Source organism: Alligator mississippiensis, chromosome 8, assembly GCF_030867095.1.
Source record: "Alligator mississippiensis isolate rAllMis1 chromosome 8, rAllMis1, whole genome shotgun sequence".
Classification (NCBI taxonomy): Eukaryota; Metazoa; Chordata; order Crocodylia; family Alligatoridae; genus Alligator; species Alligator mississippiensis.
In genome coordinates this window covers 68,825,420-68,849,379 of record NC_081831.1, presented here as the reverse complement: position 1 = coordinate 68,849,379, position 23,960 = coordinate 68,825,420, and the positions used below count along the sequence as shown (strand labels likewise).

At 45.5% G+C, this 23,960-nt stretch overlaps 1 protein-coding gene across 3 annotated transcripts in view; it reads left to right on the top strand.

The window, feature by feature from the left end:
- The window catches only part of GAB3 (GRB2 associated binding protein 3), a 110,062-nt gene that overhangs the window by 65,037 nt on the left and 21,065 nt on the right, over positions 1 to 23,960 (top strand). For all 3 annotated transcript variants that reach the window (XM_019487788.2, XM_059732823.1, XM_019487789.2), the window contains exon 2: positions 10,497 to 10,800. In XM_019487788.2, the coding sequence (XP_019343333.1) occupies positions 10,497 to 10,800 (304 nt within the window). The remainder of the gene's footprint in view (positions 1 to 10,496; positions 10,801 to 23,960) is intronic.

Sequence of the window (23,960 nt, the reverse complement as noted above, 5' to 3'; positions counted from 1 at the left end):
AGTCACTCCTTACCAGACAAGATAGACTGAGGTTAGTCGTCAGTTTGTCCTAAGATGATCACAGCTCCATCTTTGTGCATCAAATGGGCCAGAACAGTCTCAGTAGTTTCGGTACAAACTTAGCATTTATGGCAGTACTGTGCAGCTTTTCAGCTCGAGGCCCACTGCCCTCATAGATAGGCTTGGTGCTCAGGGTGTGTTCTGGCAGAGCGGGACTGTCAGAAAATAGGGCTGTGATGGACGTGAGTTCCTGGAAGGAGCATGCCAATAGTTGCTGCTGTGGCTCAGCTAGCAGCACTCAGAGTAGGTAAGCAGGGTGCCATTTCCCAGGCAAGTTGGGAAGCTGCTTCAGCCACAGAAAAGCCCCAACACGCAGTTCTGTGAAATGAAAGCGCGGTACAGCCCAACCACAGAAGGGCTTGGGCTGGTCTTGGCAAAGGCTGCAGACAACATGACAGGGGAGGAGAGACACAAGTGGAGCTTTATTGCTATTTGACTTGGGAATTGATGCATTCAGACATGTGGCAGGACCACTCCTCATGACCAGCGTTTAGGATCCAGTTGTGGAATCCCACGGGAGGCAGGGGAGAGTTTTACCATTGACTTGAATGGGGGAAGGTGGGGCCCTTGTTGCTGCAGGCTGGGATCTGCATGGAGAGCTCAGTATAGAAAGGCAAAAGGTGAACTTTTCTTGGCTTGGAGCCTGGTCTAGAAGCACCTGCCTGTGTGAAGAAATCTTTATAACCAGGAGCTCTAGTGGAAGGAGGAAGTTACTGCAAAAGAAGCACTTTCTCCTGGCCCTCCCTAGGTTGTTTCTGGTGGCATTATCTGATCACAAGGACAAAGCATATCTGTAGGCCCTGAAGGAATGCTCTTCTTACTTGAAAACCGGATCTTGAATGAATTGATTTTTCAAGCTGCAAACCATGGTGTGACAGTACCATGGTTGGTGAGGTTCTCAATACATAGTGGTCTAGGCAGGTAGGAGGAAAATGGAAGGAAAGAAATGAATGTGTAGTCTGCGAGAGGCAGCCAAGCAGAATCTGATGTGCTGCACAGGGACACATCAGGAAGAACAAGCAGGCAGCCTCATTAGAGAGAGATTTATTATGCAGAGCTGATGGGAACTGCAAACCAAGAGCCACAGTTTAAAGGTACAGCAATAGCTCTGCAAGGCAAGAGACAAAATGGTTTAAGAGGTCTTTTTCCTCTCTGGATTCTGGGTTCATTGATCATCCTCACTGTGCCCTCTGGACTGCAAAAAGGAAGACATAAACCCTGCTATCGGGGCTTTCCATCCACACACACAAGATTTATTCAGCACTGGCCAACTTCTGTCTTGTAACGCGCTCAGAACAATAGTTCTCAGCATGCCTCTGACCCCAAACTTATGTCCTGGGGGTTCATGCCGGAGGCCCTCTCATCTCTACTTCAGCAGAGGTGTGAGGATTCTCATTGTGAATCACCCCCTGCCACCACAAACTTGGGCCCAGAGAAAATGCGTATGGCCTGCTTAGTTAGGATCTAGCTGCTCCCAAAGCTATCTACATGTGTATTTGGAAGTTCCTCTTTTATAGCAATCGTTTATAGGAAATGCCATAGAGTTCCTCTTCAGCTTAGTTTGGGTGAAAAATGTCTTTTAAAAGTATTCTTTTGTTCGCATGATGAAAACATCAGTCTCCAGTGCTGGCGTTCGTGTAGGGCTCTTAAGTTTTACTAGTTCACTAGCCCCACAGCAGCTTTGTCTCAAGGAACCTGCTAGGATAGATTTATTCCTTTGTAGTCTAGATCAGACGTATATGGTATAAGCATAAGCAGTGGCCTTCCTTCATCAGATGCTGTGCCTGATGCTGTTGAAGGAGCCTAAAAGCAATGGTTAGCAAGAGGAACTTGTGCAGCCTTGGTAAGCCATAAGCATACGCTTCTGTTACAAAGCCTCCCAGAAATCTCCTTGTCCATGCTGTCGTGTGGCCAAATACACCATTTTAGGCCTGCTGCCCCCTCTCTATCCCCACTCCCACTCCCAAAGACATGCTGCTTTCCAGCCTGGACTACATCATTTGCACTACCAGGCAATAACCACTCCCCTACATATAACTGGCTCCATTCTGCACCAGAAGAGAAGAATATGAGGGAAGGATTTTCTTCTAGCAACTTCTCTAGCATGCCCAGGTAGGGCAGCCTGATCTAACACCTGGTGTATTCATTAGAGGACCTGAACCTGTTCAACTGAATGAAATTTTAGTTCCAAAACTTTAGTCAGAATTAGAGTTGAATCTGAAGAAAGTCCCTTTGAGGTGCGAAAACGCATTCGGTTCACTTTTTCCAATGTTCAACGCTTGTCACCCACCGTGGGATCTCCCAGAGCATCCATAGTCCCTTGTTCATTGCTTCCTGAAGCAATCTCATGGCCTCCAACACATCCTACTTCATTGTGACAGTCATTTTGATTCATTATTGCATGATTGTGCCACATCAGAACTTCATCAGGGCATAAATACCATGGTGGTTTGTTATTTGGGCCCTTTGTACTCTGCCAACCAGCAACCGGGCCATGTGTACACAGGATTTCCAATCCAGTCCTCCTTCTAATTTTGTGGCTTATTTTATTTAACAGTACAGATTATAGCAGTAGCTACATTGCAGCAAGAGCTGTGGTGGTAGTTTTCACACCTCCTGCTACTTGTTCAACAGATGCCAAGTTGTAGGACTGCAGAAGTAGCAGTTACTTTCCTGAAAGTCCATCTGAAATGACAACAGAGTTATTACTTGTCTCGTTAGGAGTGTCTCTAAGTATTTCTTAGGTGAAAAATTCAGAAGCTAGAAGAAAACACGGATATCTTACGTAGCACAGAACAGGACCCTGTCATCATCCCGACCCTCTCTTCGCTTTGGCAATGGGTCGTTCCATTTGGAAATTCTTGTGGATTTATATTGCTTCTTATCTGGTAGCATTTGTAGGTTTCTGTCAGAGACGACTCTCATGCCAGCAATAAAGAGCCTCTCAGGATATGTAAACATATAGTTAAGCCCTTCATTAAGAAAGGACTTATTTTAAGAAGCGGCAAAATAAATATAATATTTCTGCTGCCCACCAAGGGCAGCATTATATACTAGATGTTGCTATAACTGTAAGTAGGTTGATGGATGGATAGATATCTGCATTATATACTCCTCAACTAGACTCAAACTGGGGAATTCTTTGCAACTAAAGTGGATGGGTTTCTTCTTATTAGTAAAAAGTATTTCAGGGCTTTTTAAATCCCCAGAAAGCCCAGTCCTTTTTGTATTGAAGTTGACCTAAATTTTCTTGTCATTTGGCGTGAAATTTAGTTCCAAGTCTGTAAACTAAATAATACACACTTCACATTGGACTGCTTCTGATCACATGAAACATTACTGTCGCCACCACAGCTCAACCACATCCGGTTTTGCTAGTAGTTTACATGTCCATGAAGCTCAGCACAGTAAGAGTTGATAATATTGCTCTGCTTTTGAAATGACAGCCACCTGCTAGTTTTGTACTGCAAACTGGAATTGATACAGAAAGTGTTGCTTACACTTAGTAGTGACTGAGCTTTCCTGAAACATTGGTAGCATCGTGTGCCAGGAGCTTATCTTGTTTGGATCCCACTTACCTTGGCATAAGATGGTTGTTTAACTGTTTGCAAGCATGCACTAAGAAAAAGAAGAGAAGTTTGACACCTACAGGTACCTGCATATACAAATACTGGTTTCATATTGAGTGTCTGTGTTCACTTGTGTTTAAAGCTAGCCTGGTTTGCATGTCTCGTAGAAATACATGAATGTCATACGCTGATGACTTGCCTCGGATGAGTTTTGCTGTGGAGTCTGTGGACAATTAAAATTCTCAGCACGTAACACATTGAGCATAGTGGGATGTGCAAAAATATTTTTAAAGTCAGAGGTGTAATACTGTGGGAAGGTTTTTAGAATAGAAATTGCCCTTTCAACAGTAGCTGGTGACTGTGCTGTGATACAGTGGCACGTTGAAGACAGGGAAACGCACAGAATCAATTGGAAATTCAAGTGCATGAGCAAAGGCCTGTACCTAGGGGAGGAGACTGTATCAATAGCCAGGGGCTGGCTTAAGCAACCACCAACACTGAAGCCACATTCATATGGCACCAGCTCCATAGGACAGAACATGTCATAAGATGCCTGACAACCAGCTCCCAAAACTGGCGCTATGCTCCCAACTTGCCACTCAAGAGGTGGGCAAAAGAAAAGATTTCAAGGACACATTGAAGGTCTATCTGAAGAAATGTGATATTAACATAAATGCTGGGAGACTTCAGCAGTGAATTATCCCCAGTGGCGCTGTGATGTGCAATAGGGCATGGACCACTTTGAGCAAACTCACCTCACTATGGAGGCAAATAGACAAGAGAGACAAAGGGAAAAGAGCTGTGACCTGAAATCACCAGGATCTACTCCTTCGTCCTGGATCTGTTTGCTACCTCTGCAGATGAACATGCAGATCTCAGATTTGTCCCTTCAGTCATCTTTGGACTCACTGATGACTTCTCTATCTACTGGAATACTGTAATCTTTGTATCAAGGCACTGCTGCCACTGCCACCACTGAGTAATAACATTTTCAAAATGACTGACCAGACTTCTCCTTTATAGAATGAAAGGGTGGGCCAGTGGGAGAGCATCAGGGCTTGGGAGACCTTTGTTCAAGTTCCTGCTATACTACAGACTTCCTGGGTTACCTTGGAAAATCCCTTTGACCCAAATCTTCAAAGATGCCCAATTTTTATTGATTTTTTTTTTTTTAATGATCCGGGCCTCAGTTTCCCATTTGTAAAGTGGTGATAGTACCATTTCCCTACCTCACAGGGGTACTGTGAGGCTGAATACATGTAAGATTTCAGCATTATGGCAAGGGGAGTTATACCGGCACTGCTGTAATGCTCATCATTCAAGGAGTGCCATGCTTTTTTTACAGTCAATGATGAACTGAGCTTTGTAGCCTCCATGTAAGAGTGGCATTTGATTTACTTTACTGGACTAGGGACAAATATTCAAAACGTCTGAGCCTGAATTGATACAATCTTTGCAGGTTAGTCTTACCTGGCTAGGCTGAACCAGTTTGTAACCATACAGACATCCCCTCTGGACAGAGAAAATGCAAGCATATGTCTGCAATAGCTCATGCTAGAAGCTGAGGGGCTCTAGAGCAACCCTCCCTTCCCCTGCACAATGCTGAGCTGAGGAGGACGTGGCCAGGCCCCAGCAGAACCTCTGATTAGGGAGGTCTGTCTGTACCATCCCAGGCTTTTCCCTGCTGGCTGCTTAAGAGGCAGAAATGTTGCCAAACCCCAGACCCCTGCTAGCACTCTGAGGTATGGGAGGGTGTGCAGTGCATGCATCTGCTGATGATACAGAGCTTTTCAATCTCCCTCCCTGCTTCTTTATACTGTCTGCAGCAAATTGACAGGCAAACAAGCCAGCAGGGGGCTGATAACAGTGTTTATCACCCTATCAGCAAGGCAATAGCCTCTCTCCATTAGTTCAAATTCTTCTTAAACAGCTTACCAGCTGACCTGTTGATTAGCTCCAAAAAGCCCTATGCAGTCACTGTTCTGTCTGCCTGTCCCAGTGAAATTGGAGACACACACACACACACACACACACACACACACACACACACCCCTCTCAGAATTAGCTAGCATACCACATGCCTAGGGTCTGGGGGGCTGGGGTCTGTGCTGCAGGAGATGAGAGGGAGGGGGGGGGGATCCCTGCTTCAGCAGCGAACAGTGGGAGGAGGGGAGAGGGCAGGGGCAAGCCAGGCAGACCCTGCTGCATCTGCACTCTCTGCTGGAGCTCCAGTCAGGGAGCAGGGGAGTGGAGCCAGCTCTGCTGTGAAGCAGAGAGCCCTGCCCAGCCCAGAGAGCATGCTGGGATGCTGGGGGAGTCTGGTTTATCTTAAACTAGCAAGGGGTCTGGGACACACATTGCATAAACTGCTTTAAGCCAAATCAGTTAAGTCTGATACTACATTCAACCAGGTTTATCTGAAATCAGTTTCAGCCATTTTCAAACTGGTTTATGTGCACTGAACATCTGTTCTGTTACAGGTTTAAACCAGTTTCTCATCACTTAAACCAATTTATGTGTAATGTTTGTCCCTAGCCCTGATGTGTAAACTTAGGCACTGAGAAAGTCAGAGATTTCTGCAGGCCGACACAGAGTCAGAACAAGGAATGGAGCTCGAGGGTCTCAATGACTGTCGGCTGCTGTAGGACCTTATGTTGACCCTATGGATGTCAGTGAAGGCGTTTAACTGACTTCAGTGGGTTGTAGATCAGGGCTGTTTACACCATGTTCACTCCCTAGTCCTACAAAGTGTAGGGGTGTCCCTTGTTGACAATATGCTGACAAGACTCAGACAGTAGCATTTTCTGGCACGTGTTCCTGTCGCTCTTTTTTCTTTATCAACTGAGTCCACAGAGTTTCCTACTAGCATGTAAAAACGATTACAGAGCACAAGAAATGTTGTAGTGCCAATAGCCGCCTTCTGCTTCTGTTGTTTACTCCAAATGCACCATTAAAGCACATTATGAATTTAGTCATCTCCTTGAATGACAGGAATGGGATTAGCAAAATCAAGGGCCCACTGCTATTATGCCTCTTTTGGGCTCTGCATTCCTTTATAGAGAAGGGTAGCTTCCTGGTGATTGGCTTGGAGTGACGTATGCCCTTGTGAGAGGCTTTGCAGTGAAGAGAGTCTTTTGATGAACAGCATCCTGGGAACCTTGCATGGCTGTTTCATTTAACCAGGCTCTCCTTTCCACTGGCACACATCATTCAGCATTTCACACTGAGCTCTGCCCCTGCTGCCTTGAATGCCCAAAGCTCCCTTAAATTTGACCCTTACCTTTCCTTCCCACCATCATTCACCCACATCCATTATATGTAAATGGAACTGATCATTTAATTAGATTATTTGTTGGCACCACTTTCTCAGATGGTTTATAACTGAAACCACTGGAGTTACAATATTTGATACTGATAGGGAATCCAGCCCAGAGTTTTGAAGTTGCTGGATTGTAACATTTGCTAAGGAATTCTGTTCCAGTATTTTACCCTATCCTTTGGCCTAGCTACTGGAGTTGTGTTTGAAGACTACAGGCTTAAGATTCAAGGAAGCACAAAGTCTAAACAAACTGAAATGTAGACTGTCCTGCAAATACCTGGAGCCACTTACCAGTATTGTGTCTGAGACTGTTTGACTCTCTCTTGTATCCAAGCTCTGCTCAGCGCAAAGAACGCAGAGGGAGCTCTCCGATTCTGTGCCAGCCCAACCCCAACATCAATTAGAGCCACTTAGAAGCTCTGTTCTCTCTCTGCCATGCTCCTCTGCAAAGACTTGCCTGCTAGCCAGGAGATTTGAAGTGGAGCTCCTTTGTACTTATACTACCAAGGATTTCTACTCCACGATAGGAACAGTCTGCTGTTTTTTAGAGCCAAAATTGGCCCAAAGAATCTAGAGCCATGTATTTGTTATGTGTTGGGCTGTTCATGATATTCCCATTGTCTATTATTTTGGTACTTACATTAAATGCTGTGGGAGGGACAGTTCTGTGTTTGTACAGTGCCTTGCACAGTGGAATCCAAGGCTATGACTTGGTCCCTTAGGCAGTAGAGTAATAGTAGTAATAATAGAAGATAATCGGTGTACTGGGTTGAATCTTAGCATGGAGCTGGGGAAGAGGGGAGGGAGAAAGGGAGCAATAGAGTAAACAGCACCTGCATAGGGAGAGGAGAGGGAGCCAGCAGGGAGGGCTGTGGATGGAAACAATGGCATGGTGTAGGCCAGAGAAGGGGATGTGCCAGCCTGAGCTGCTTGCCACTTGTTGCTGCTGAAACTAGTCACTTTGGGGGCCAAATCCAGCCCACATGCCACAGGTTAAGCACCACTGCTGTAGACCTATACACACAACACCTCCATATTACCGTACCTTTGTCTAAAATATTGCCTCAGTCTCTGCCTCTCATAGGTTGCTTTTGGATAACCTTGCACTTTAGAAGTAGATTAAAGTACTGTCTGGTTGAAGGGATATGCTTTTAAGTAAGTTATTGAATGAATATTTTAGTGGACCATTTGCTCTGTCCAACTCTTTGATGGTAGACTCCAGTACTTGTGATGTGCAAGAGGGAGAAGCGAAGGAGGGGGAGAATTCAAGACCTTTAACATTCTGCTTATTAGCACCAAAGAATACACAGAGATTTTCAAGTTAAATTTTATAGGTCAGTGACTTGTAAGTCAGTTATATTTTATTCTGAATTTATTTATGTTTAGGGATTTTTTCCATGTTTTAGTTGTTTTTCTACTCACTGGCTGTTAGAAAAACCTGTAGCACCTGTATTGGTCCTTAGAGTACATCAGTGAGGAATCAGTTGTTCTAGCTTAAACATTTTGAAATCAGTTGCTTGGATTTAAGTGATGCTTGATGCGTCTTAGCTTAACGATGACCACTTCTACCAAATGCTTACGATCCCACCTCATACTAAGACAGGGGTGGGCAAAAAGTGGCCCACGGGCTGAATGCAGCCCGCCAGGCCATTCTATTGGCCTGCGGGGCCCCTAAAAAATTTAGAAAATTAATATTTATCAGCCCCTGGCTGCCTGTCATGTGGCCCTTGAGGGCTTGCCAAAACTCAGTAAGTAGCCCTCCACCCGAAATAATTACTCGCCCCTGTACTAACGTGTTTCAAGGGACAGACAAGTGCTCATTTTCAGGTTTTTAGGTCTAGTCATTTTGCAAACAACGATTGAATAAGGTTCAGGCAGGGAGATTGCTTTTTTGGTTGTTGTTAGTTTATTTTTCCTATACGGTAAAAAAGGAAATAGCCAGCAGCCATTCTGGAGCAGAATGGGCTAGTGAACAGGTGCAGCGCTGCCCCTTCGTTGGTGGAAGCCAAATTGCTCATGGAATTGTCATAGCTCCTACACTGCTCACAACTGATGGAGGTTTTCCTTCAGTTTAGTTTCATAGCAAGTTTCACCAGGGAGCTCTGAGTTTTGTGTTGGCTTTTATTATGAAGTTCCAGGCGCTATTGTATACAGAGCAGTGACGACTGGAATGGTTGTACATCCACACGCGTCATTACAAAGGATGGTGGAAGCTCCAAGCAGGTTGGAAACAGCTCCAGCAGTTCTGACCTCCAGAAGGACACGGTGAATTTTCATCTGGCCTCAGGACCAAAGTGTCTCATTTTATTTTTGGTCACATGACCTACTTTTATTCAGTTACCATCTTTGTCAAATGTGGTGGGTTAAGAACTCATAATTTCTTAGGTTAATTTTTAGTCAAGAAGTGGGAATGTGGATGGGTTTCTTCTGGGTTTTGTAGTAACAAGGCAGTTGACAGCTGTAATCAACACAGCAGAGCTTATACTGCTGATGAGCTGAAACAGCTGCTGAAAGAGAAGGAAAAAATCAGATTTCTTTTACAAATCCTGCATGCCGCTTAATAAAATTGTGCAGTGTCTTCATCTATATGTGACTTCACTTAACCCTGCATGGAATCCAGCCTGTTCAGGCACTGAGGCTGGAAAACATAAATGTTTACTAATTACAGTCCCAGGCAAAGAAAGTTATTAAAACCAGTATATGTGAGATACAGGATTTTGTAACATGTTGAAGTTTCCTGTTTAACTTTTTAGCACTGCAACCCCCTCAAGGCCTGTTCTCCTTTACTTTAGTAAGTGACTGACAGCTCATTAACAGTTCTTTATTAACACTGAAAACCATCTGACAGAAACAAGCTCAGTTCATCTCAAGGTCTCTGTTGTCACTAGGAAAAAAGGTGTTTGTTGCCAGATGTTAATTAACACATGGTAAGTAGTACATGATAAAATCGGAGGCTTTTTCTTTCTTGCATATGTACTGGCCTTTGGCTGCTCTACCACTCCATCCAGGAAGAGCACAGACCATCTGCAGATGCTTCCTCAGCCTGACGAAGGGTATTTGTACCCAAAAGCTTGCAAAGAAGAATTTTTCCCACTATCTGAGTTTGTCTAATAAAAGATATTGGATTTACCCAAAGAACCTTGTCTACCTAGGCTTTTTCTTTTCACTAAAATATGTGTTCTTACTTCGTACTAGCTAACAATCTATACAAGAGTAAAATGCAAGGTGGGGAAAGGATGGAAGGGAGTTTGTAACTCTCCCGTGTCTGAACAGTTTAAGGTATGGAGTGTAGTGCAGTCTCGGGTTTACCTTCACTTGCTACCACATGTTAAAATTACAGCCAGACACCTTTTTCTTCCTGGTGGGAACACAAATTAATAGGATGCATTTCAGTTCACCTGTCACAAGTCTGTCTGATTATTATGATCCTCACAGAATCAAAAAAAATATCCATGTTCAGCCTGTTGATAAAAAGAGTTTGATAGCAGGTTGAAAGAGTGGAAAGGACATGACCCAGCTGTGATGCATGTTCCATTGTATATTTGCAGGCATGGAGGAAGCGCTGGTTTGTGCTGCGGAGAGGCCGCATGAGTGGGAACCCTGATGTTCTGGAGTACTATAGAAACAACCATGCCAAAAAGCCCATTCGGATCATAGACCTGAATGAGTGTGAAGTGCTGAAACATTCAGGGCCCAACTTCATCAAGAAGGAATTCCAGAACAACTTCGTCTTCATTGTGAAAACGACATACCGCACCTTCTACCTGGTAGCCAAAACGGAGGAGGAAATGCAGATATGGGTGCACAACATCAGCCAGATCTGTAACTTTGGACACTTAGAAGATGGCACAGGTAAGAACAGAGGGAAGGAACCCTCTTGAAGCCCAATAACCAAGAAAGCAATTGGGTCTAGCCTGCTGGACATAGAGGTCTGAGATTCCACTAAGGTACTTGTTTAAGAACCTATCAGACTATGTACAGACGGTTACAAACCCCCAGGCTGAATCAGTTCAGTTTTTGCAGGTTAGTCTAAACTGGACAGATTAAATTGAAACAGAAGCAAACAGACTTTTACCTTTGATTCAGGAAATGCAGCCACATGCCTGTAGTGGCTCAGGCCGGAAGCCAGGGGTGCTAGAGCATAGCTCTCTGGCTGTGTGTTCACTTCCTCTTCCTGCTGCCTCCAAAGGTCTCTATGGTTTGCAGTGCAGAATTACAGCAGCAGGACTCTGCAGGGTTGTTAATCACTTCCTCTTTCTGCTTCCAGGTACCTCTGGGCTTTATAGTCCACAGTTGCAGCCAGCAGTAAACTTGAGCAGGGGAAGGGGTGTTTAATCCCTTTCCATGGCCCCAGACCCCAGCTATAGACTAGGCTGCATCCCCAGCTGGGCTTGCCCTCCCATCCCCTTGTCAGCCAGCCCTCACTGCCACGGCTAGGGAGCAGAGGGGCAGGGCCAGCCCTGCTCTCTGCACAGACAGCCCAGCCCAGCCCAGGGCTGGGAAGTATGCTGGGATGCTGGGGGACTCTGATTTAACTTGAACCAGGAAGGAGTCTGGGATAGAAGTTTCACAAATCAGTTTGACCCAAATCAATTAAGTCTGATACTACTTTCACCCAGGTTTATTTTAAACCCGTTTCAGCCATTTTGAAACTGTGTTTATGTGTGCTGAGCTTCTGTTCTGTTACAGGTTTAAACCAGCTTCTGATCGCTTAAACTGGTTTATGTGTAACTTCTGTCCCTAGCCTCAAAGAAATCAGCATTTTGTGTTACATAGGAATAATAGCCAATTATTGTGGTCTCAGTTCAGTGAAATAATTCCTGTTTAAATAAACAGCAGTTCATTTGCAAAAAAGGGGGCTGTTTATGTGCTGTAGAGTTTGGACATTATCTAATGGACCTTTTTATTTCATTATATGTTCTGTATTTACTTAGTCTGACTTAATACAAGACACCTGTTGCAGAGACTTTTTCCCCAAGCATTACAGAATGTGGTGTATGCATGCATGTGTGTGTATAATAGATAATATAAATAGATGACAGAACTTGCTGCTTTAAAGAAAAGAAAATGAAAGAAAAAGCAGAAAAACAGACAGAGGACTAAATGCTGCAGGAGTGTGTTAGGAATGTGGGTCTCGACATAAGAGGCATTCATGCCAGGATGACATATTTTCTCAAGGCCTACAAAAGCCTGGACCCACATATGGAGAAATCCTCACTTGCTAGGGTGACTGTTTGAGACCTTCCAACAGGGGCAATGCGTAGGGGGTGCACACAGGTGCACATGCACCCCCTGAGCATTGCAGTGCACCCCCTACAAAAAGGCACCACTGACGCTGTTGGCAGTGCCTGCGGGCACTCACCACCCTACCACCGACACTACCAGCAGTGTCTGCAGGTGGTCTGCAATCCCTGCTGGATGATGTCGACATTGCCAGCAGTGGCTGTGGGTGGTTGCCGACCCTTGGTCAGTGCTCACCACCCCCTGCCACTGACAGTGCCAGCGGCGTCTGCGGGAGCTCCCCCACTTGCCATTGCCACACTGCTGCCACCGCCACGCTCCCACTGCTGCCATGCCCCCCAAAGCTGCCGGGGGCACGCATCATTCATGCCTTCCAAGCACTCGGCACTCCAAGGTGGACCATTCGTTAACATAGGAACCTGTATCATTCATTTGACTTTACAGTGAAAAAATTTACATCAGATAAGAGCAATTTGTCTGTCTCCTGACATTTCCAAGGGACAGATGCAGCAATGATTTAAGAGCTGGAAAGGAAGTAAGTCAGAATGAGGTCCATGGCCACGAAGGGCCAGTGCAAGATCAGAATGGGATGAGGGTGGTGAAATACAACCGTAGCAATAACAGTTCATTAGAAAGGGCAGTGGCATTTCTAGCAGATGTGTGTGCTGCAGTTACAGTGTCTTGGCATGGCAAATAACCCACACTGAGCTTCTTGGTGGTCTGGTCAGCCTGCTGCTGGTACCTGAGCTTCAGCAGCAGCAATGCAGGAGTCCTCTCCCTCATTAACCTGGAAGAAGGCAGAAGACCTTGCTGACATGGTCCCTTTTAACCTATTCCAGTGCTTTTGGTATTTTAATCTTTTCCCCATTCGTTTATTCTGGAGAGAACTGGAAAGGAGTGGAGAGAGATACCTTGATGCCTTCTGTTGTGGCATTCAGCTGAAAGACTACCAGAAAAACCTGTTAGCATGTTTGGTATGTACCAATGAGTAACTCCAGTAGAATAGTGAATACAAATAGCAAACTAGAATTTAGACATCTGCAATGTAACCCAGGAGCCTTAAGAAACCACTCACTAGCTCACCTGAACTAGTGACTGTAGTGAGGGGATGGTCCAGAAATGTGTTGGCCATTTCTGCCGGCCTTGCTGAAACTGTGATGTTTTGCTCCTGGCTTGCTGTGTTACTACTTTATAAATGGATTTCATCACAAATTTTAAAACAAGCATAAATCTTTCCCAAAGCAGCCAAAGGGAATGGTTTTTTTTCTTGTGGAACAAGCCAGGAGAAGACAAACAGATAGGCAAATAAGAATGCCAATATGAGGCCCACAGAAGCTAGGGTCTGGTCTGCGCTACAAAGTTTTTCCAGAAAAAAGATCATACCCTTCAACAAACATTGTTATGCCAACAGGACCATCCATCTGGATTTGCCTGGGCCAAGAGAAGGGGGCTTCTGCCATCACAGCTTTTGTCATTTTGGGAGGTGATGTAGTAAAGCCAGCAGAAGACCCCTTCTTCCAACATACACCATCTATCCTCTAAAGGAATCTGCCACCACCACTATGCCAACCAATTTATGGGATTGGTAGTCTAATAATGGAGACAGGGAACTTTGGTTTGAGATGTATTTAGTTCAAAGGGGTGTAGGTTGTAGATGTGTTGGTCTAAGGACATAGGCAGACAAGGTTCTTTGGGTGAATTGGATATCTTGTATGCACAGGAGCCCAGCCACTGGCTTCTTTACTTTTCCAGGAAGAGCACACACCAACTGCAGGAACGTCCTCAGCCTGACAAAGTGTTTTTAAACCCAAAAGCTTGTTTAAATTTTTTTCCCAACTATTTCAGTTGATCTAATAAAAGATGTCAGATTCACCCAAAGAATCTTGTCTGCCTTTAGTTCAAAGGGGCTTCTCATTGCTATTGGAAGTGTTCCTTTAACAAAGGCAATAGATATCGCCTGAAGTGAGGAAGCTTTCACAGCTAATGCCTGATCAATGCCAGTGCCTTTTCCTGGCACAGTTTTTGTCCAGGCTTAACTTAGTCAGGTTTACACTCGAAAGCACTACTCATAACTATCAGATGTCTATTGGCACCACTTTAGTGGAAGGAGTGGTGAAGAAGCGTGGACCCTGACCGACATGGCTGGGTCAGCACAAGTGTCTAATATAGGCTGTTATACCAGCAAACCAGCACTTTTATTGGCCCAACTTGCTTCACTCCTGAAAGCAGCTTTTCTGCAGTAGCATAAAGTGCAGCTTTGCCTGTATTGCTGTATTTATACAAGAAGGGCTTTGCTGGTGGAGTATGCCAAAGTGCCAGGTGCTTTCTGAGCTGTGCTTCTACCAGGCAACTTTCTATGTTTAGACTGCTTATGCCAATCAGGGAAACAGTGAAAGTAATTTTATACCAGTACAACAGTGTCTGCACTAGAGCTTGCTAGACCTATTATGCCAGGTCAACTATACTTGCAAAATCTTCCTATTATAGATAAGACTTAAACTGTCTAAGTTAAACCAATGCAGTCCTTTTATATGTACACTCTTACACTAGTTTGAGAGCCTTAAATTAGTGTAGCTTCATGCAGTTTTTGAGTTTGCATTTACACCTCTGCAAATGTCCCTAACATAGACAAGCCCTGAATGTTTCATACTGACACTCCTTCCCTGTTTCCAGAGCTCCGAGTGCAATCCTCCCCAGTATTCGTGGGAATACTCTTGTTTATCTTATAGTCCCTAAGGAGGCCTGGAGAAGAGCAGAGGCAAAGATTCTTATCTGATTTACCTCCAAGTCTATCAAGTTGCATAGATTGTACATCAGCATTTTAAACAGCTGCTAATTGCTTTCTGCTTGTGAGAAGCACCTAAATCCCCCAAGTTTAAACACATTTCTGTTAAAAATGAGCATTAGTAGAGAAGTAGCACTATTAAAGCCATGGGCTTTTTGATTTGCATGCTGGTGTGTTTAAAAAAAATTCCCTGAAGTGAATCATCAAATGAAAGGCTTGTCAATCATGGGAAATTTTAAGCAGCTTTTCAGCATATTGAAAATACATCTCAAAACCAATATAGCACAATGAACCTGATCACTTTTAACCTGTGTATTTTTTAAATTTGCTTGTGATTTGACAACTGGAGCCTAAACTCAGATGCCGTGTGCAAATGTGTGGTAGCAGGTTTACCCAGTGACTCCGTGATATGCCCGGGGCACTTCATCTTAGAATTAGGTCCTTCAAATGGAAGAGAGACAGGATTAGCAACCCAGCTCCAGTGCTCAAAAAAAGCCTCTAATTTGGCATTGATACAGCCACAGTTTGACAGACCTGAATGGACGTATGCACCTCCATGCTGCCTGCCCCAAAGCAACTGTTTTCAGTCAACACAGAGAGAGGACGGCAAAGAGAAGAGAATTGTACGTTCCCAACAGATGGCAGGAAGCACCTGTGTGCGTAGCTGTCAGACAAGGATATTCAGGCCACAGCCTTCAAGTGACACAAAACCAAGCTGCTGGCTGGTTACACTAGTAATTGGCAACCATGGAGGGAACTGCAGTCCTCTGTTGTCTACTACCTTCATGTCCCTTTCTGCTCCAGTGGCCTCCAGCGGGAGCTGAGAAAATCCTCACCAGCATGTCTCCACCTCCTCTCTTTTACAGTCTGCTCCCACCCCTGGCTCAAGTGAGAAGCCCAGGACAGAAGTCCTTGGGGAGCTGCTGTTTCCATGCTACCTAAGGTGGGCACGGGGTGTAGGGTCCACACAGAGCAGGACCTCATGGAAACACACCTGCTCAGTGTGGACAGGGCACATGGGCAGCAGTGAATGGGGCAGATTGAAACTCTCAGATCAAGTCCCTTTGGATCCTACACTGCAGACTTCTCCCCAGAGAAAGGGCACCTGATGCTGCCGACTCATCCTTGCTCTGCCATTGCCAACCTCAGGCCTGCGGCACACTTGCTTGGGATCCATAGAGCTGCAGCCAGTTGCTCACGTGGTGCTGACACTTTTCTTAATTTCCAGCTGCTTTTACAGGGCCCCAGGCAAAGAATTGCAGATGGGAACAACTGGGACCTGATTAGGTGTTCGTGCTGCAGGATGGGAGGAGAAGACTGGCACTGGCACTAAACATTGGCAGGAGAGGAGGTCAAAGCACAAAACTGCCATCCAGAGAATCAAGCATAGAATTAGACCAAATGGCTGGGGAAGGAGACAAGGGGTAGAGAAGCATGTGCGGGGGAGAAGAAGAAGAGGGGTCCGGGCAGCAGAGAGACTAGTGTGACTCTCCACACACCCTATCCCACTGGCAAGCTGACAGGATGGGTGATCGGAGCAACTGACTGTAGATTGGGGAGGTTGCTGGGGAGGTTATTTCCTTTTGAAGCCCTACTTTGAAGTATTATAACTCTTCATTAGAACTCCCCCTGGCTGCATCTTGGCAGTCAGCAACTCAACCCAGGAGGGATCTTTCTTCCCCAGTTCCCTCATCAAGTCCCTGCACACACCCCTGGCACCACCTGAAGATCAAGGGGAATGATCTGCTCCAAGCCTAGGCCCCAAAGTGTCCAGAAGTCCCTGTGCTACCTTTTCCATCTTACCCCATAACCCCACCTGCTTGTCAGCAGTATGGAGCCCAGGGTCCATGGAGTCTAGCGTGATGGGCCTGGCTTGATGTGAACAGTTGTACTTCCACATTTGTGACCCCTGAGGGACTGTAAAATGCCAGGCCCACAGTGGTTCAGTGGTTACACCAATGATACTGTGTTGACAGGACATGGAGGTAGGAAATTTGAGCCATTGCTCATCCAGCTCTTCCCTTCCAGTTATTCCATTGTATCAAAAGGTTTGCAGCAGGGCTGGATCCTGACACACTGTCCCCTGCCAAATCCCAGGATCACTGTTCCAGGCTTCCAGCCACTACTTCCATCACCTCTCTGCAACATTTGACCCTTCATGAAACCTTTTCCCATGGTTTTCATGACCCTTGCCCATGCTCTTCTTATGTACATCTTTGGATCCATCAGTGAAGAAGCCACCAGAGATGTCAGTATCTCATTCAATGGGTTCTCCTCTCTTCTCCCCTTCTCCCCAGCTGTGTCTTCACTGCAGAACATAGGTGTGTTCCTAACTGCGGATAGTGAACCTGAGCTAGCAAACTTCAGTTAAAACAGCAGAACAAAGAAAGCAACTCAGGCTAGTAGCCTGCCCCATCTTTAGCCTCCCTCATGGTCTGTGGTCTGAGCTGCTACGCCAAGCTGAAAACAAACCTTTTAGATTATGTCTTCATTGTAAAGAAGTACTATTATTTCCAGTCTTTGTTACTGGAGCCTCCTCCCCTCTGAGCACCTGGCTGTTACATGAGCACTTTCCAATCCAGACAAAACACAGCTGCTGAGATCCTTTTTTTTTTTGCCCTTCTTTAGACTATACCATTTCCTCCTTTGAACTCTCCCAGCAACTTGCTCTATTCTGCTGCATCAGGTACAATAATCTTCAAGGCCTTTATAAGTTTGGCTTCTTTTATGCCTCTCATCATTGTGCCTGCTTCCTCAGCCCTTCCAGTTATGCCAGCCTCTTTCACCCACTCGTCACCCAAACATCTCTGTGTCTCATTGCCTAGCACCTTTTGTCCCAAAGACCTTCCTCCTTTCCAATATCTGTGGAATTAATCAGTTACTAGCAGGGCCATTATCATTATTAGTGTGTGTCTAGGGGCATGGGCTTTCTCTCTTCCCAAGGGATCTGTGACCTTGCATTTTGATTTCTGGAATTGCAACTGCCAAACCCAGTAATTGAATTTCATTTAACGCATATGTATCTTAGTCTGGGTCTCATTTTCAGTAATAGCTGATGATCAGAACAGGGGAGATGTCATTTTCATTCAAGCTAATAAAGCCCATACAACTTTTCCACCGCAGGGATCAGGCTCTGAAAAATATTAAGTGAATTTCTTGAGAAAAGAGCATGGCACTGGGAGCCAGGAACCCCAGAGTCGTACCCAGCCTCTGACCAGGACCCTGAAAGCTTACCCTGTTCCCTCAGTCCCTCCGTCTGAGAGAGAGCAGTAGTGGTAGTTGCTGTATCTGAAGCACTTTGAAGATCACTACTGGCTTCCCTCTTGTTTCAGGGCTGGGAAGTAGACAGGAGCTCGCACCTAGCCTGTGTTTTGGAGTCATGTTGGCAAGCGGAAAGCAAAGTGCTGGGGGAGAGGTGAGAGCTGACCTGTTAGTGTCTGAGAGATGAAAAGCTAAGTTCATCAGTGGCAGGGTGCTGGTCAGCAGTGGATCAGGAGGGTCCTCAGCAAGTGTTCCTGAGTTAGGATATGCTCAGTCAGCAAGTGGATTTCTACTGGAGTGGCCTCATGTTCTTCCCCAGCAAGTCTGCTGACTACAGGCTTCCTAGTGGATCTCAACCCTTTCCTGGAAACATATAAGCCCACCCGCTATCTATGGCATGTGGCTTGACTGGTTTCTTGATAATACAGCTGTTGCTTTAGCGGTCGATTCTCTTTGGGTTAAAACAGACTGTTCGCTCTGAGGCAAGTCTTCAGAAGTGCTGGGGACCCCTGAAAGAGGAGGCAGCTCCTCCCTGCTCCAGCTCCCACCTTGCATTCTCCTGTTCAGGATGCCTCCCTGCAGGGGCTGTCCTCTGTCATGCGATGCTAGCTTGCATCTCAGGGTTTTCCCTCTTGGGCCTTGGCTTTCATTTCTTTTTTCATGTAAGTTTAGCGCTTAGGCAAAGTGGCAGCCCTGGAGAACATGTCCATCCATGGAGCAGCACATGGCAGCATGGGCAGCAGCACAGCAAGTTTACCCACACTGGCTTAGATAGTCTCTAGCCCTTGTGGTGGGGGGGTGCAGGGCACATGTAAAGACTTGGGTGAGCCTTGACTAGAGCATAAGGGGACTTCTTCCTTTGTTTGCTCCTACTGTGGTACAGGGCGTCCCTGCCTGAGTTCCTCCTAGGTGGTCTGATGGAGGCCCACTGTTTAATGCCACAGTCTTGCCTTTGACATGAGAGGAAAAAGGGGGGGCTTTCATCTCCTTAACCATTCAACCCTGGGATTCCCTGGTGATGCTGCCCACATGGAACTCAGTTGGTGGGGTGCATTTTGATGTCAGCAGCCACCTACATGGAGCTGAACTGAACCTCTCTGGTCATTTCACCACCTACCTCCCCAACCATTGTTTCATTCTCTAGAGTGGATTTGAACCACCAAAAGGTAGGTGAAGAGCCTCCATTTAGGTGAGTTCTGCATGTCTAGTGGGAGGAAACCCCACCACTAGGGAAGCTCAGTTTCCAGCATCTGCTGCCCATCACTTTGCTCCTAAATTCCTCAGAACAGCTATGAAGCAATACCATCCCTTTGTGATGTACAGAGTCCTCCCCCCCCCAGTGAGATTCTGGAGCCCTAAGGCTTTCCTTTGTGCTGCCTAGTGCCACGTGCACTAGTGATTTGGCAGCCAGTGCTGCCCAGTGTCTTGCTGGGGTGAGGAGCGAGGACGAAAAGCAGCATCAACCCTATTCTCTCTGCATTCTCTTCTGTAGAAAATGGACATGCATAATTTATTCTCCCCAGCTGCTGCAGTGCAACTTTAATGCACACTGATTCTATTACCAGCAAAGCTTGCAAAAACTGACCTGTTCTACTGGGAAATGGCTGTAGATGTTAAAAGAAGGCAAGTCTGTGTTCTCCTCGTTGTTACAATGAACCCTGTGACTAACCATCTTTCCTAGCCTGGTAAATCTGAGGCTCAGTGTTGTGACTGACACTTGGAGTAGGCTCTGCGTTTACACTGATAATCCAGAATGCCATTAATGCTTCTATCTAGTGCATTGTGATTACAGTAATGTTTACATGTTTCTCCAAGATCACAACAGAATTCACCCAGTTTGAGTTTCCTCGGTTTAGGGAGCGGTTCTCTGAATCCAAAAAGTGCATAGCAGTTGCTGGAGTCAGCAAAGTGGGTCTCAGTGGTAAGGCATCAGGAAATGTTGTTTTCCTTGTTTGTAATTCTTCAGTCCATCAATGCCACACTTCAAACCTTACACACCCTAAGGACCAGAGGCTGAAAACACTTCCTTTCAGCTGTAAAGCTTGCTGCTGTGAACAGCACTGCTGAAAGCACTTTAAGCACAGATTCAGCAAAACATTTAAATGCATATAAAGGTGAATAGGCAGGAATATAAAGCTTAAATGTCTGGCTTAATTGAGGCCTGAACCCACTAGTGTATATAGAATTGGCCCCAGAGGCAGCTGTCAGTCAGTGTACTTGAGAAAAATATAAAATTGTTCTTTATATGAAGATCATCCTCCTTTGCAGATATTACTAAATTGATTACTGTAGCCCAGATTTTGCTGCCCTTATTTACACTATTATCTTGCTCCTCAAGCAAACTAGGGAAGGAAAAATTAAGGAACTCCTTGGTATTACTGGATCTAAATGGATGGCTTTTTATAGTCGCATATCAGCTTAGACTTGAAAGACCACAAAGTTATCCAACATTAACACCACTGAAGAGCTGACTCAGACTACAAGTCTGTGCTCATTATACAGGATTGGAGTGCTGTTGTAGTTGTGATGGTGTGGGAAATATGTAAGGAGCCAAGTTTGGTTTGGTTTGGGTTTTTTGTTTTGGTTTCGTAAAGATTGAAAGTGCAAGGGTACTTTTGAATGCAACATTAAGGTAAGCTGGGCCACATCTTGAAATCCTTACTCGGTTCATATTCATTTATTTATACATATATGCAGTGCACCTCTCAACATTTGGCACGGTGCTTACAGCATTCAGAGTAGAAACATGAAGCAGATATATCCCAAGGACATGGACTCGCATTGGATTTGTGCCCTACGAGGCCTGAATAAACCCTGAGTCAAGAGACTGGGATCGGACTCACCGTGCATGCTTTGATAGTTAGAGAGAGGTAGTTGGCCATGATAATCTGAGGCTAGGTAGCCTACAAGGTGCACCTCTACTTTGATAGTCGGTGAGATGTTCCAGGAGTCCAGCAGATTCTGGAATCAAAACTTGGAAATCATTGAGCTTGCTAGAGCCTCATCCGGATTTGCCAGTGCTTGGTACCTCCAAAGCCTTTCTGTACAGCTCTGCATTAACAAGTGGCAGGTGGTATTCTTGATAGGATTTAGTTGTTTTGATTTACGACACGTGTAGGCTTAAGAAACGTCCTGAGGGGTAAATACCTGCTGATAACATCGGAGCCGCAATGGCAAAAGCAGTTGGCAGAGGAACAAGATGTGCCCCATCTGGTGGCTGTTCTGGAGCAGCGCAGTATGGCAGGAGTCGCTTCGGATTCATCAGTAGCTCAGTCGAAGCCCAGTTCCAGACTGAGCTCAAAACTGGGTAGGAAAAAAGGATCATTCTTCCTACAAAGCCCTTCCTGGCTTCTCTAAGTTTTTAGGGGTTTTTTTCTCGTGCTCTAAGAAGTTCCCATGTGCCGGATCTTTGGGCTCAGCTCGCTGGGAGGAGGAGGGAGGAAACGGGCCGGCATCTCTGGGGAACTGTTTTGTAAGACTTTCACAGGAACTCACTGTGACCGTTCCAAGGCGGCTCAGCAAGAAACAGGTCTGAAATGCAGATCAGGATCCAGACTGAAATCTAAACTCCTCCAGAGTCTGCAGTGGAGGAGGCTGCACTTGGAGCTGTGATTCAGCTCGCTCGCCGTTGTTTGTCCTAACCGACTAACTTCCACGTTCAGGCATAGCCAGGCTGTTCAGCACAAACAATGCTGTGTCTGAGGGCGAGAGAGAGGGACAGAGGCTCTAATCCAGATCTCGCACCTTTGAAATGAAAGGGCCAGGTTTTCTCCTTTCCCTTCCAGCTGGTTGTGTGGCTCTGATTGCATTGCATGGCCAATGGAGAGTTCTCCTGCTAGACTGGACCTCGCTGTTGACTTGAGTGGGGGCTGTGAGGGGCCACAAAAGAGCAGGTCTCCTCTTCACCCGAGATGGTAGCAAGGGTAGTGCCTGCAGTGCACCAGCACCTGGAGCCAAATCTGTGGAAATAATGCTTTGTCACAAAAAGTGATATATCATTTTAAACAGCCAGAATGTAGTGACTTTCACAAAAGAAAGATGTTACATTAAGTACATTCAAGTGCTAGATGGCTTGTTTCACATGCCAGAGCCAGCATGACCGGTGCCCCCCTTCTCCACACAAACTGCTTGACATTTCTGATTTAGTCATAGATTCATAGAAGTTAGGGATCGGAAGGGACCTCATAAGATCAGCAGGCCCAGCCCCCCTGCCCCAAGACAGAAAAGACTGCTGAGGTCAAATGACCCCAGCAAGGTGGTCAGATGACAACCCACTTCCCGCATAAGTCTAACTTTGCCAATTGAATCTGGGTTTGGGAAAGTTCAGTAGCCAAAATGAAGCAACGTGCAAAATTCCCCTAACATTTAGTTTCATTATGTTACCATATGAAAAGTAAAGCTGCATAGTTTATGACATAAATTTGCTGATGAGAATCAAAGTATGTGGACATAGTTTTGAACCTAGACTTTTAAAAATAAAATTCCCAAATTCTCAGAAAATCCTGTATTGGACAATTGTTCCTTAGAAGACAGTTGTTTTCCACCATGTAGGGAGATGTTTACAGTTGTATACTTAGCTACTTAGCATTGACATGCACTGCAGCAGATGTATATTGTGTTTCTTCACTTACTGCTTAACTTTTGCAGACATCTTGAAGCAGTACCTCCCGTGCCTTGTCTCGTTTGCATGTAGTGTATCTTGTTTGTGTCTTGTGCTATGCACATATCTGTATGTATGTACTGAAGTTATTCCCGTATGATACCGTACAAGTGTCTTTCTTCCAAAAAAAGTCAACAATAATGCATAATGTGACATGGTATTACGTAGTAGCCTGTAGGGGGGTGCGCTGAATGTGACCTGCACCGGGTGCCAAAATGCCTGGCTACAGCTCTGCTTCCGTTCTACCTGTTCTGTTTCTGAAAAGTTTAGGGCAAGGGCCAAAATCATCTTCCTAATGTGCCACTTTCTTATCCCTACACACCAAGGAGAACCGTGATGTAGTGAGGCCTGGCCCAAAATGGGTTGCATCATGCTCTTGAATCGGGGTCAAGAGCATGGGGTCAGACAGGGAACACACAAGCACAACACACTGGCAGACCAAAGGTGACAGCATCCAACCAAACTATAAGTCATTGTCCTGTTGTTGGGTATCAGCTTTCTGTTTTCCCAGCAGTTGCTGAAGAGCAAATACCCTCCCTTCAGTGCCAGGCTATGTAGGGTCTCAGAAATGGGAGGTTGACATATATTGTATCCAGCAATTTAGCCTTGGCTTCAGGCCTTTGCAGACTAGGACTTTTCCCATTCAAAGCTGTGAAGTTTGCTTGGCATGTTCTGTACTCAGCCAACCGCTGCTGCGAGCATCAGTTATTTAGATTCCAGCTTCCCGGAGACCTGTGGAAGAAATCTCCTCTTTACGTAGATTGTTTCCAAGTCCTCTGGTTTGGACGGAAACATGTTTCTTGCCTACGTAGGCTTTAGCCAAGAGAAGGAAGAAACATCAGATTGATTCTGAAGTGCAGAAAATCTGGCTATCCTGAAAGCAAATACTAAAAGGTGGCTTCATCCTCTGAGGAGAGTGTAGAGAAACCATGCTTCTGCCTCCGTGAATGTGAAGGGGATCTCATTTTTCTTGATGTGTGCTGAAAAGTTCTCGACAAAGCAAACTGTTTCATGTAGGTACCTTCCTCAGAGAAAGCTGTTGGTTTTCTCACCCACCTGAGAGAT